The 13,030-nt window shown below is 39.5% G+C and overlaps 1 protein-coding gene, 1 long non-coding RNA gene and 1 pseudogene across 2 annotated transcripts in view; 1 reads left to right on the top strand and 2 right to left on the bottom strand.

Moving 5' to 3' along the window:
- Positions 1-5,211, bottom strand: part of LOC103137024 (cytochrome P450 2J6-like) — an 18,526-nt gene extending 13,315 nt beyond the window's left edge. The window contains exons 1-9 of the mRNA XM_016670708.1: positions 4,905-5,211; positions 2,840-3,005; positions 2,597-2,749; positions 2,355-2,515; positions 2,094-2,270; positions 1,859-1,994; positions 824-1,011; positions 600-741; positions 21-94 (exon numbers count right to left, since the gene is read on the bottom strand). Coding sequence (XP_016526194.1) covers positions 21-94; positions 600-741; positions 824-1,011; positions 1,859-1,994; positions 2,094-2,270; positions 2,355-2,515; positions 2,597-2,749; positions 2,840-3,005; positions 4,905-5,096 — 1,389 coding nt within the window. The 5' untranslated portion in view covers positions 5,097-5,211. The remainder of the gene's footprint in view (positions 1-20; positions 95-599; positions 742-823; positions 1,012-1,858; positions 1,995-2,093; positions 2,271-2,354; positions 2,516-2,596; positions 2,750-2,839; positions 3,006-4,904) is intronic.
- LOC107836063 (uncharacterized) overlaps positions 1-8,097 on the top strand; it is a 22,290-nt gene extending 14,193 nt beyond the window's left edge. The window contains exon 2 of the long non-coding RNA XR_001661905.1: positions 8,020-8,097. This is a non-coding gene — a long non-coding RNA (uncharacterized LOC107836063). The remainder of the gene's footprint in view (positions 1-8,019) is intronic.
- LOC103137025 (cytochrome P450 2J6-like) lies at positions 7,690-12,346 on the bottom strand (annotated as a pseudogene).
- Between the last annotated feature and the right edge of the window lie 684 nt (positions 12,347-13,030).

The following is a 13,030-nucleotide window of genomic DNA, read 5'->3' as shown; positions in this document are numbered from 1 at the left end:
TCAGGAACAGAGAAAGTGAACTTCTGCAGTAAGCCAACAAAGAACAGGAACAGCTCCATCTTAGCGAGGCCTTCACCAAGACACACACGTTTCCCTGCAGGGCAAACAAAGACACACACCATCTTTTTAATGTGAAGACAGAGATATTTGTTCAAAATGTCATAAACTCAGCACTAAATAGTTTTGATTAAAGATTTTATGCGTTTTCCAGGCTCATAGTGCCATTGTGAAGTACAATCAAGTAACTATGTTACCTTCAGTTGTTATAAAAAATACCATAAGTATAAAATATCACTTTTGAATTTGAAGTCATAATTTCATGCCTTGACATTGGACCTCTATTTCTTTAAGAAAGTTCTTCTTTCCAAACCTTCGCCGTCAGGAAGTCATCACAACAGTTTCCTCTATTAACCCTTTAACAACCTTTTCACCAGCATTTCAATGTGAGGTAGCTCCAATGATAAGCTTTGAATGTGATTACTCAAGACAGCCATATCTTCCTTGTTGCCAGTTCTCTATGCCGGCTATCTTTGTGGAGAGCATGTCTGATAGCTGTCAAAAGATTCTCCACCCTTAAACTTGAAGCACATGTGCTGTACCTGCAGAGAACGGGAGGAATGCTTCTCTCTTCACAAACTTCCCATTGCTATCCAGGAAGTGTCCGGGGTTGAAGGTGTCTGGAGTTTCCCATTCAGATTTGTCAAACAGTACAGATGTCAGCATGGGCATCACAGATGTTCCCTGAAAAATCCAAAGTGGAACACAAACATTGATGAGAAAACACTTTTTAATACATGAACTGTTTACTGTTCAGTAAATTTACCTTTGGAATGAAGTAGCCACCCAGAGTTGTATCCTTGGCAGCGACCCTGAGTGCATTCAGAGGAACAATGTTTCCCATCCTCTGGATCTCATGGATCACAGCATCAGTGTACGGCAGGTTCTGTCTGTCGGCCATGGAGGGTTGGCGACTCTGTCCGATCACTCTGTCAATCTCTGCCTGGACTTTCTCTGTGAAAGGATTTAAATATGAGGAATTAGGCTCAGATTTCCTTTCTCCATTTAAAACAAGGCACGTGTTTTACTTTGATTCATATCATTGAGACAGTAGACACAGCTGAGCTCTCTGCTGAACCTTTTAACTTTGGAAAGTAACATTTTCAGTACCTTTCCATTACACTTGACTTGCAGATCTTCCCTGATGGTGCAGCTCTTTGACCAGTGTGCAATCGGTACAATTTGAGATTTTTAAGTTGCTGAACTTAATTCATCATTTTAAGTGAAAATGTTTAAATTATATTTAGCTGCTTTTTTTTATCCAAGGTAGTGTCAAAAAAAACAACTATTAACAATACATTTTCATTTTTGTTCAGGAAAAGTTTAAGTTGTCATAAGGCCTTCCTACAGTCATAAGTGGATCATTTACGCCACTTAAACTTTTTCACATTGGTGTCAAATTACAGGCACTTATTTTACTGTCTTAATTGATTTTGTGTAATAGACTAAGAAAAAGTAGAGCATAATTGTTAAAAGTAAAGAAAAATTATGCATGGTTTCATCATTGTTTATAAACCAAAAATAAAAAAAGTTTAGCATCTGTTTGTATTCATACCAAATTAGTCAGGATACCTTATTCTGCGAGTGCAGGTTAGTAAATATATCAACTAAAATCTCTTATCATTGTTTTATTAAAACTGGACATCTGAAGGTAATTTTTTGACTTTTTCAGTAATGCAGGGTGTGTGACTGTGTGGGTCTAACACGTTATGTCCCTAAGGTTTGTGGTCACAATGCAACAAAATGTGAGACATTCAAGGTGTGTTGTTACTTTTGAAAGGCGCTGTACAAAGTCACTCACCTTGAACTTCAGGGTATTTTGTTAGGTAAAGCAAAGCCCAAAGCAACGTGGTGGCTGTTGTTTCTGTGCCTGCAACCAAGAGGTCAAAAGAGCAGAAAGCCAGATTGCCCTCGGTGAAGCCCAGGGAGTCTTTGTGCTGCACCAACATAAAAACACAGGTTGGTTAATGATTCACAGCTGGACAGAAACCATTTTGATTAAGGGGAAGCAGCTTCAGTGGTGGTGGTCTACGTACGTTCTCCATTTCAATGAGGAAAGTGTCGATGTAGTCTCTGGGGTTGCTGGGATCCAGATCCTTCTTGTGCTTTTGTATTTCCTCAAGAAGCATGTCTTTTACTGCGTTATAATTGCTAAAGATTTTGTTGTGAGGACCTGGCAGGTATTTCATCACTTGAGGAAATGCGTCATAAAGCTGTTTGTATCCACAGAAATAATAAACGACATAATAAAAATCTCACCTGTCAGAATAAGTGATTCATTCAGTTAGCTGGCTTACCTGACCCCATATGTTTCCTTCCAGCATAAGCCCTTCGGACATGCACTCTAGCATCGTCTGAAACTCGTGGTCACTATAGTCAAATCTCTTTCCCATGACAAGTTGGCAAATAATGTTGGAGACGGCATTGTTAAAGAGGCCTGCTGGGCTGAAAGGTTTACCTGTATTTTAAGAGTATGTATTAAAAAAAAGCCTTGCACATTGATATCAGTAAAGAGCCATTTACATTGCATCTATCCTACCTTTCTCACTCTCTATTTCCTCCTGCAGGTGTCGGATCTCCTCACAGATGCTGAGCTCCAGTGTGTTTTTGCCCAGGCCAAATGTGCGTAAAGTAGATAAAGCAAAACGTCTCTGTTTCTTCCATATCTCTCCATTGCTTAAAAAAATACCACCTAGATACAAGTCCACAAATATTTAAACATTAGCCCTTCATGCTCACAGTTTATATATTGTGCACCGAGAAATAGAAACTGATTTCACACCTGAGGGCTCAGTGTAAAACCTGTCAGAGATTGCATTAAACGGCCGATCCACAAAGTTCTCGGCTTGTGCCACGATGGCCTCTTTCACCATCTTGTGGCCGCTCACAATCACCACGGGCTGCCGGCCGAGGCGAAAGCTGAAGACGTTCCCGTAGATGTCAGCCAACTGTGGAAAAATGGAAACAAATAAGGCTACAGGTGAAAGTGCAGCAGGCAGAGATACTGTATAAAACAGTTTACCAATATATGCTTGTGCACTTACAGTTCAGCCAGATTGTGTCACCATCTACGTGTTTTCATTAAAATCACGTCCTGCAGTTAACGTCTTTAAATTAAAAACGACATTTGATTTTGCTCTTCGAGACTTTGCTGTAGATCCTGAATGTAATACTGAATGACGAATTTAATCTGCACCATCGCTTTATGTAACGCTGTAATATGAATTTTAATGAAATAAAATTGGGGTTTTAAAATGCAGGAAAATAATAGAACCGCAATATGTAATAGTTGACGCAATCTCTCTGTCTCCCTCTATTCCTCTGACAGTTCTTCAACACATTTTGAATCAGTTAATGCCAAAGCTTCTGGCTAGAAAGGAAAAAAGATGACCAAAAGATCACCAATTATTGACCAAAATTTAAAATTAAATACCTATAGCATCTAAAACGTAGTATCAAAAGTACAATTAGGATGAACCCAAACAGTTTGTGATTGTTTAGTACATAAAGCGCCAAATTATTGTCATTTAAAAAAAAAAAAGCTCCACCTTCCCATTTTGTAATAATCGGCACAAACAGGGGCGCTGCGAGGAATCTTGGGCCCCCTGAAAAAAATATTTAATTGCCCCCCCTCCTCCCACGCAGCTGCTGTTTCAATTTCTTGAGTCTATCTGACCCATCAAAAGCGTCACAATTTCAAAGGCTTGCAACTGCCTTACTTTCTTTGGTCCAATACTGAGTACTGAGTAGTATTTACTGCTCATGAATTTTACATGCAAGAGTAAAATTCAGCATGGATATAGTCTGCATAAAGCATGCAAGTAGGTTGCTTTTTTTTTTTTCTATTAGTTTTAGATTACTGAAATGTCTCCCCATGAACAACAGTCATAGGCAACATGCAAAACATACAAGAAGCAATCCAGATTTCTCAAAAAATGCTACGTAGTTGCATTTTATTCAAGCTGCAGTACATAACTTTAATAAAAAATATGTTTTCTCCATATTTGTTAAAGCTGTCACTATGTCGTAGCAGTTTGTTATGAGACAGATAATCTGTGAAAACAATCAATCTCCTCCACCTCCTTCCAGAACTACTATTGCTAGATAAAGTAATGCAACGTTCTGACCAAAACAACCAATCAGAACCAGGAGGAGGGTCTTAGCGCAGTCAATCAACTGTAACAACTTATTGTTACAGGAAAATCCTTTATCTGCTGTCATTTGTAGCAATGCTTAGTAGACAAAGCATTTGCAACAGGCTATGCTAGCTGCAGAATAGCACAGAGAGAGAGGGAGGAAGGATGATCATTTCATGCAGTAGAAGGGGGGTTCATGGTAAATATGGATGTGTGTTTTGTGGTCTGGGAGTGGGAACGTTACATTTTTACTGCTAAAGACAATCTTTGAAAATACAATATGCTTAATTTTGTAATTGACAGGGCCCCATTTTTTATTCTATGAACAAATAAAAAAATCAATTGTGAAGGGCCCCCTGTTGGTCAGGGATCCTAAAATTGTCATCACTTTCCCCCCCTATACCACGCTCCTGCAAAATGTATTAATGATACAAGTGCAGGAAGTATTGCAAAACTATTTTATTACATTTTGCATTGGTTATTGCATAATGTGGTTGTAAAATATTTTGAGGCCAGATTTTGCGAGATTCGTACAGATGTTATCACAAGACCCGTCTACTACAAATTAAAATCGGTTCCTATTTCTTAGCTGAAATTATCATTTCTGAAAATATGCTTGCATTTCACAGGAAATCTCTACAGGCATATTTATCTTATTTTCAAGTCTTAGGGTTAAAATATCTTAATAAATTATGTCTTCATAATCCATACCTTGCTGAAATAAACATGAGGGTATTTGGTGTCCAAACTTAAGATGTTCCCCACAAAGGGGAGAGCCTTCGGTCCTGGAGGAAAGTTTGCTGGTGTCCGGTTCCTAATGAAGTCGGCTATCAAAAGGAAGGAAAACATAAACAAAAGAATCCCCTTGACGTCCAAACTCAGGAAAACATCATAGAACCACATGGTTGGAGATCCAAACAGGCGGCAGAAGAAGAAATGCAATCTGGGTTTTCCACCCGCTGTTTCTATGCAGTCTGTGGAGAATTGACTGAGATATCTCGACTGAAGCAAGTCAGTGCTTGTCTGACAACAGAAACATGAGTTTCAGTATAAATAGGAGTTACATAATACTCTGTAGACCACCCCCACCTGCCTCTCCATGAACCTCCATTGTACAAGTGTGATGTAACCAGCTGTAATCTATCTCTCATGGGATTTCAGGGTGTGTCTGCAATTGTGCTAAAATCCTTTGTGAATTTGAATTCGTTCAAGACTTTTGGGGAAATGCGGGAGGGTGTGTATGAATGTGGCAGATGTGGAGGGAGAGGGAGGCTGTTAAGAGTTAAAATGAAACCTATAATGTACTGGCAACCAGTGTAAAGAAGCTAAAATAGGGGAAATGTGGTCAAATTTTCATGTACTTGTTAAATAACGTGCAGCAGCATTTTGTACCCTCTGAAGCTGTGAAATATATAAATAACTCACTCCTATATAAAGTGCATTACAGTAATCCAGCCATGTGGTCACAACTGCGTGGATCACTCTTTCGAAGTGCTGTCTGGGAAGAATAGGTTTTACTTTGACTTGCTGCTTTAAGTGGAAAAAGCTGGATTTTACAGCGGCTCTAATGTGTGCTTCCAGCTTAAGACCAGCATCCTTCTTAACCCCTAAATTTGTAATAACCAGCTTGACATACTGGGCCAAGGAGCAAAGATTGGTCAGGGAATCTACAGTGGATCTGCCAAAAACCACTACCTCCGTCTTATCTTCATTAAGTTTCAAGAAATTTAGGGCCACCCAGGCCTTCAAATCTTACAGACATTAAAACAGAGACCGAAGAGAAGTGGAGTTCTTTAGTAGTAAATATATCTGAGTGTCATCTGCATAACAATGAAAAATAATCCCATATATTCCAAAAATAGAGCCAATAGGAAGGAACAAAAAAAGAAGAGGGCCCTGAGATTAACTGAGCCCTGTGGGACGCCACGACAGTGAAGCAGAGGGAGACCTATAGGCATCAAGACAGACACATAAAGTACGCTCAGCCAAATAAGATTCAAACCAATCCAGAACTATGTGACCAATGCCCACCCACTGCTCCAAACGAGAAAGTAAAATGCCATGTATCAAAAATAAGCAGCTGATAAATCCAACAGCACCAAGACAACACAGTCACCAGAATTAGTTGCTAAAAGTATATAATTAAAAACTTTTAAAAGAGCTGACTAGGTGCTATGAAATGGTTTAAAAACAGACTGAAAAACCTCTAAAATATTATGTTCATTAAGATAATCCATTCGCTGATTATAGACTACCTTCTCAAGAATTTTTGAAATAAAAGGCAGTTTAAAGATAGGTCTATAATTTGCCAGAACAGTAGGATCCAAGGTTGGTTTAAGTAGAGTTACATGTTTCAGAGTTTCAGGAACAACACCTGAGGACAAGCTGCTATTTACAAGAGCAAGGACAGAAGGACCTATAGTAGGAAAAACATCTTTAAATAATTGGGGTGGAATAGCATCATTTGGAGAACCAGTTGGCCTTAAGTGACTAATCAACCTCACATTCAAGCTGCTGCAGCACAATCTCATGCACAGGTTGCCCATGGAGGGAGTCCTCTCCCACCCCTGGGTGCACGAATGCTCACGACTCTGAACACTGGAGAGTCCAGTCAGTGACTGCACTCCCAACAGCTGGCTGTGCCTACCCTGTTCTGCAGATCAACATGCAGCTGAGTTTTCACAATCTGTTTCTTTGACTTTAGACATTTTTATGAGGATGATTTTTTTTTTTTGTCTGCAGATACTTGAGCCACTTTGTCACCCTTCATCTTATCCAGAGTTTAGCTGGCTTTTAATGCTTTGAATACAGGGTGCAGCTGCTAACGAGTTACTGTACGCAAATAGATGCAGGCACATAAATGAAAGGTGTGGGAAATATTGGTGGAGACTGTCCCTGTCTGACCAAAGTTGGTGGGGACATGTCCACACCAGTCCTTCAGGAAGTTCCGATGCTTCAGAGGGCAGACCATCGGACCACTCCATCTTGCTTTGCCTCAGTCTCTCTATTTCAGAACAGCTGATCTAAATGATTGCATGACCTCACCTGTTAATCACCCACAGATGCAATCCAGGTGTGAGGCATAATGTGTATGGAAATACTCCTGTCCAAATATAATTCAGGTATTAAAACAAATGTTCCGCAATTATTTATGATGAAGTGTTAGAGGGGAAATCCAAGATAAAATTTTATGTACAAAGCACTTTATTAGGCAGCTGAACGATGGACATATACATTTATCTCTCTCTTTTTATTTGTTTTACCTTTTTCCACACAGAAATTATACCATATCCAGTTTATTTAAATGTTCCAAAGGGCAAAACACTTTGTTACCTCCTGAAATCTTGGAGACATTTCTGTGTGAGTGACAAAGGAGAACCCTTCCTCTCCAACGGTTCGTACATTATAATTCATAATAATGTTAAATCCACACAGTAATAAATCTAATTTTGTTTAAACAACAAAAGTATCACACGTTTCTATATTCTAATTCTTTTTTTTTTTTTGAGGACAATAGATATCCAATGAACATTCTCTCAAAAGCATTCCCTTTATGTTATCAGTAATATATTGTGTTTTACACACGACTGGTACATGAACAATGTTCACAATGCAAATAATAATAACAAATCTTTGTTATTTTCAAAAAGCTTGCACTTATATTTTTCTAAGAGATTACATGTTGTTACATTGTTATTAACTGTCATACATAGCTAAATGGTATAATCAGAGGAAGAAGTAAGGCAGCAGTAAAAGGTTGATGTCAAAGTTGTCTGCAAAACCATTATGCCCAGTCTTTTTTTTTTTTTTTTTTGAGTCAGACCAGGTCTGGTGAAAAGTCCTCAGCTCAGCGGACCTTCGCAGACACCTTGTAGGGATGAGGCACTCGTGTCGTTCCAGTGATTCCCTCAGTGCTCAGCTCAACTCCGTCAGGAACAGAGAAAGTAAACTTCTGCAGTAAGGCGACCAAAAACAGGAACAGCTCCATCTTGGCGAGGCTTTCACCGAGGCAAGCCCGTTTTCCTGCAGGGTGAACACAGACCCATGGCTAAACATCTAAGTTCATATAAAACCAGATTAGATTTTTATGTGCCCTTAGCTTAACGTCCAACAATTAAAGTTAAACTCTGATCAACAACATTGGATGATTTGTCCTAGCAGATAGTGATCGGTGGCTTGAGTTAAATTGACATGATTTGATATTATACCTTCATCTTACATAAAACCACTTACTTTATGTAATAAATGATAAAGGGGAAAATGAATCTTTGCCTCAGTCTGCAAAAGTCTTTTGCATCCTCTAACAAGTATAAACTCTGTCAACTTTCTATATTTCTGCTAAAGAAAAGCTTGCTACATCATTTTACTCTGTATGTAGAAATGCCAGGGTAATTTTTACTTGTAGTTTTTGGCCACACATATTTTATATTTACTGTATTCATCTTACATGAACCTCCTTTTTCATGTTTGCTGTGCCTTCTATGTGTCTTGGGGTAAACTTTGAATGTGATTACTCAAGACAGCCATATCTTCCTTGTTGCCAGTTCTCTATGCCGGCTGCGTTTGTGGAGAGCATGTCTGATAGCTGTCAAAAGATTCTCCACGCTTAATCTTTAAGCACATACCTGCAGAGAACGGGAGGAATGCTTCTCTCTTCACAAACTTCCCATTGGCATCCAGGAAGTGTCCGGGATTGAAGGTGTCTGGAGTTTCCCATTCAGATTTGTCAAACAGAACTGAGGTCAGCACAGGCATCAAAGATGTGCCCTGAAAAATCCAAAGTGGAACACAAAGATATTTAAGACAAAACTCCCCAAAACAAGTAGAAACACTTGTCTGTGCAGCCATTTTACCTTTGGGATGAAGTAACCACCCAGAGTCGTGTCCTTTGCAGCCACCCTCATTCCATTAAGAGGAAGTATATTTCCTATCCTCTGGATCTCATGGATTACGGCGTCGGTGTACGGCATGCTGGATCTGTCGGCCATGGAGGGCAGGCGGGTCTGTCCAATCACTCTGTTGATCTCCGCCTGTATTTTCTCTGAAAACAGAATAAATCAAGAAACTGAAAGTCATTTGAGGAGGGTTTTGATCTTCGCTTTTCTGATGGATTGAGTGTAATTTGGCTTAACGTGACTTTTGTCTGCTGGAGTCTAAAGAATTAGAGAAGGTGAAATACTGGACTAAGCACTTCTCTGTTGCACGTAAAAGCCAGTTGTGATAATTGTCTGTAATTGTATTATTAAGTAGAGATGATAAAAATTAAGTTCAAAACAAGGGTTAAATTAATTGACGGTACCATCTGATTTTAAGTTTAACCAAAACACGTGTTCTTCTCTATTTTAGTCAAACTTAAAATGAGAGTTTTAGATTTATAATCAAGCTTCAGTGAAACTAAACAGCTAAATCCCGTCCAGCAGTGGATTACTCTGTAGATATTTTCATTTAAGATAAATCCAGATTAGTTGGTTCTGGTAGTTGAAGCTAACAGCTAGCCAGAGAAGCACCGACGCCAATGGAGGCAGCCAAAGTGACTGCAAGCTAAAGCAAGAGACAGTGGTTTATGCGTCAGCTGTTTCATAGGATCTGTAAGCCATCATCACATTGTTCATTCAGTTAGTTATTTCCAGGGAAGATGTAGATAATTTACATGGGAAATAGATGGTGGAGGCGGTGCGCCGCCAGCGAGTGTCCTCTGTGAAACATGTACTGAGAAGGAAACCTGAGAAGTGTTTGAGTGCCTCATGAAACTTAAGACAATTGTTGTAATAATTTTACATCAAACCAATACTCTGACCGGACACGTTCAGCTCTCTGAAACCCACCTTGAACATCAGGATATTTCACAAGGAAAATCAACGCCCACAGCAGCGTGGTGGCTGTAGTTTCTGTTCCAGCAAGGAAGAGATCAATGGCGCAGTAAGCCAGATTGGCCTCCGTGAAGCCCAGGTTAGAGTCTTTGTGCTGCCACAAAATAAGAAAAACAAAAAAAACAGACTTGTCTCATTTGATGTTTTACATCTTTATAGAACAGATTGTTTCAGGGTGAGCTAGCTTTGATACCAATGCCCACGTACGTTTTCCATCTCGATGAGGAAAGTGTCGATGTAGTCTCTGGGATCCAGGTCCTTCTTGTGCCGCTCTACTTCCTCACTAATGAACTGCTCCACAGTGGTGAAGTGGCTGAAGATCGTGTTGTGAGGACCCGGCATGTATCTCATCACACTGGGAAATGCCAAGTAGAGCTGCTCGAAAGAAAAAAGGTCAAATTGGCGATACCACTTGTTTTAAAACTCACTTTTTGTAACAAACCAGACAGTGATGCAGAGACTATTTCACTTTGTGTTGATTAACTTACTTGACCCCAGACGTTCCCCTCCAGCATAACCGCCTCGGACATGCACCTGAGCATCCTCTGAAACTTGTGGTCAGTGTAGTCGTATCTTCTCCCCATGACAAGCTGGCAGATGATGTTGGACACAGCAAGGTTGAAGAGGCCTGCTGGGTTGAAAGGTTTACCTGACGGAAGGGAGATCTCAGATTAAAAACGGTGTGCTATGTGCAATGCCACGAGTAGGGAGCATGCAATGCTCATCATAACCCACCTTTCTCACTTTCTATTTCCTCCTGCAGGTGTCAGATCTCTTCATGAACGCTCTGTTCCAGTGAGTTTTTGCCCAGACCGAAGTTGCGCAACGTAGACAAAGCAAAACGTCGCTGTCTTTTCCATTTTTCACCGTTGCCCATAAACAGACCAGCTGGATATTTTTCAGCAGAAGTAAAAAGTATATATATTTAGTTAATCTAAGCTATTTTTGTACAAAATGCATTGACAAATCAAAAGATCTGACACCTGAAGGTTCAGTGTAAAACCTGTCGGTTATGGCGTTGAAAGGTCGGTCCACAAAGTTCTCAGCTTGGGTCACCAGCGCCTCCCTCACAGCCTTGTAGCCGCTCAGAAACACAATCGATTCCCGGCCGAGCCGGAAGCTGAAGACGTTCCCATAGATGTCAGCCAACTGTGGAAAACATAACAATGGAAAACCGACACTTAAGCATAAAACAAAACAAAACAAAAACCCACATGAAAACCCACATGATATGACACATAAATCAAACCAACCAACCAATCAAGTAAATGAACAAAATTTGACACCATTCAAAATTGTTTGGTGTCTGATATCCAGATTCTTAATTTGTTTCAGGTCGAATGTGTTTCCTAAGTGACAGCATGGACACTAAAACGGGTATTGGTGCTTTTGACACTTTTTCTTCCCACTTAACTTTCCATTGATGTGCTTCTGCACAGCAATCTGAACAGCTAGCTTTTATTTTATTTTATTAGCAATGACATTTTGTGGAGTTTGTCAATGACTGTCAAGTCAGCAGTTTTCCAAACCACTGTAAAGGCCCTGACACTATTTCAAATCAGTCTTTTGTGATATTATCTACATTCTCTGTAATAGTTTTCACTAGATGTAATAAAAATGAGATGCACCTTTGTATCTCAGCCACAGGGTGTCAGAAACTGTTTCAGTTCATTTGCAGGGATCTTTTGAGCCCCAATGTTTAGACTTTGCAACAAATGAAGCTCTGCTTCGCAGCAATTCAGAGTTTTGCTGTAAGACACTTAATTCTAAAACAAGCTTTAAGCAGAGCAGACACCCACTGAAAACGTCCAAAGCTAAACTGTTCAAAAGCACATCTTTCCAAAACATCTTTAAATGTATATTTTAAGTTTTGATGAAGGTAATATGACATTTCTCCGGAGAACATGACCATACATGCATGCACTCACACCAATGCAGGCTGTAACCTCTAAGCCGGTAAATAGGTACCTTTTGGAAATAAATGTGTGGATGTTTGCTTTCCAAGCTGAAGAAATTCCCCACAAAGGGTAGAGCCTTTGGTCCTGGAGGGAAATTAGCTGGTTTTCTGCTTTTGTAGAAGTCTGCTATCAGAAGGAACAGGAAAACGAACGGGAGAAGCCCCTTCACGTTGATGCTCAGCAAAAGATTATAAAACCACATGATTAGCTGCAATGGAGGAAGTGTCTGCAGGAGTCACAGTTATCTTCTGGCTGTGTGAAGCAGCATCTGGGCTTCTGAAAAGTCTTATGTGTCAAACACCCCCAGCTCAGTCAACAGGATTGCAATGTAAACATAATGTAGACTCCACAAAGGAGGGAGGGCTTATATAACATCCTGCTAACTCTACCTCCTCAGCCCCAACAAAGCTAACCTCTGTAATACCAGTGTAATAAAAGCTACTATTCAAAGTATTAATTCAGCAGCATGATTGCATACATTTACGAGACTGTGCCCATTCTGAAATTAACTACATTAGTTAAGGTTAAGTGCAGACCTTTGTGTTTATGACATTAGAGACTGACGGTAAGAAGGGGAATCCACATGCATGACGGCTCAAATCTTTGTTTTAACAAAAGGAAAAGGCAGAAAGAATGAAACACGACTGAACTGGAAGGAACCAACAAGCACTGTGAAACATTTGAAGGTAGTTTAACTTGAAAATGAAAGTCCACCTGCTGCACTGATCGTGCAATTTAAGTCAAAGTTCATGAAGTCGATTTAACAGCAAGAGACAAGTTGTCTAAACCTTATTTTTAAACTTTACTAATCTTGAATTGTGATTTTTAACTTATTGCTGCAATTGAAAACAATTATTTCACAAGAAAAAACTGTCCCCGCCTAGTTAAAGAGAACACACCTCTCTGTTATTTTTTTACTCAATATCAAGTTAACATAACTTATTTTACTTTAGAATAATTTATATTCATATAATATATTCATAATTTATATGTATATTGTTTCAAATTG

This window comes from Poecilia formosa, unplaced genomic scaffold, assembly GCF_000485575.1.
Source record: "Poecilia formosa unplaced genomic scaffold, Poecilia_formosa-5.1.2 Scaffold37, whole genome shotgun sequence".
Taxonomy (NCBI): domain Eukaryota; kingdom Metazoa; phylum Chordata; class Actinopteri; order Cyprinodontiformes; family Poeciliidae; genus Poecilia; species Poecilia formosa.
This window is presented reverse-complemented; position numbering and strand designations above follow the sequence as displayed.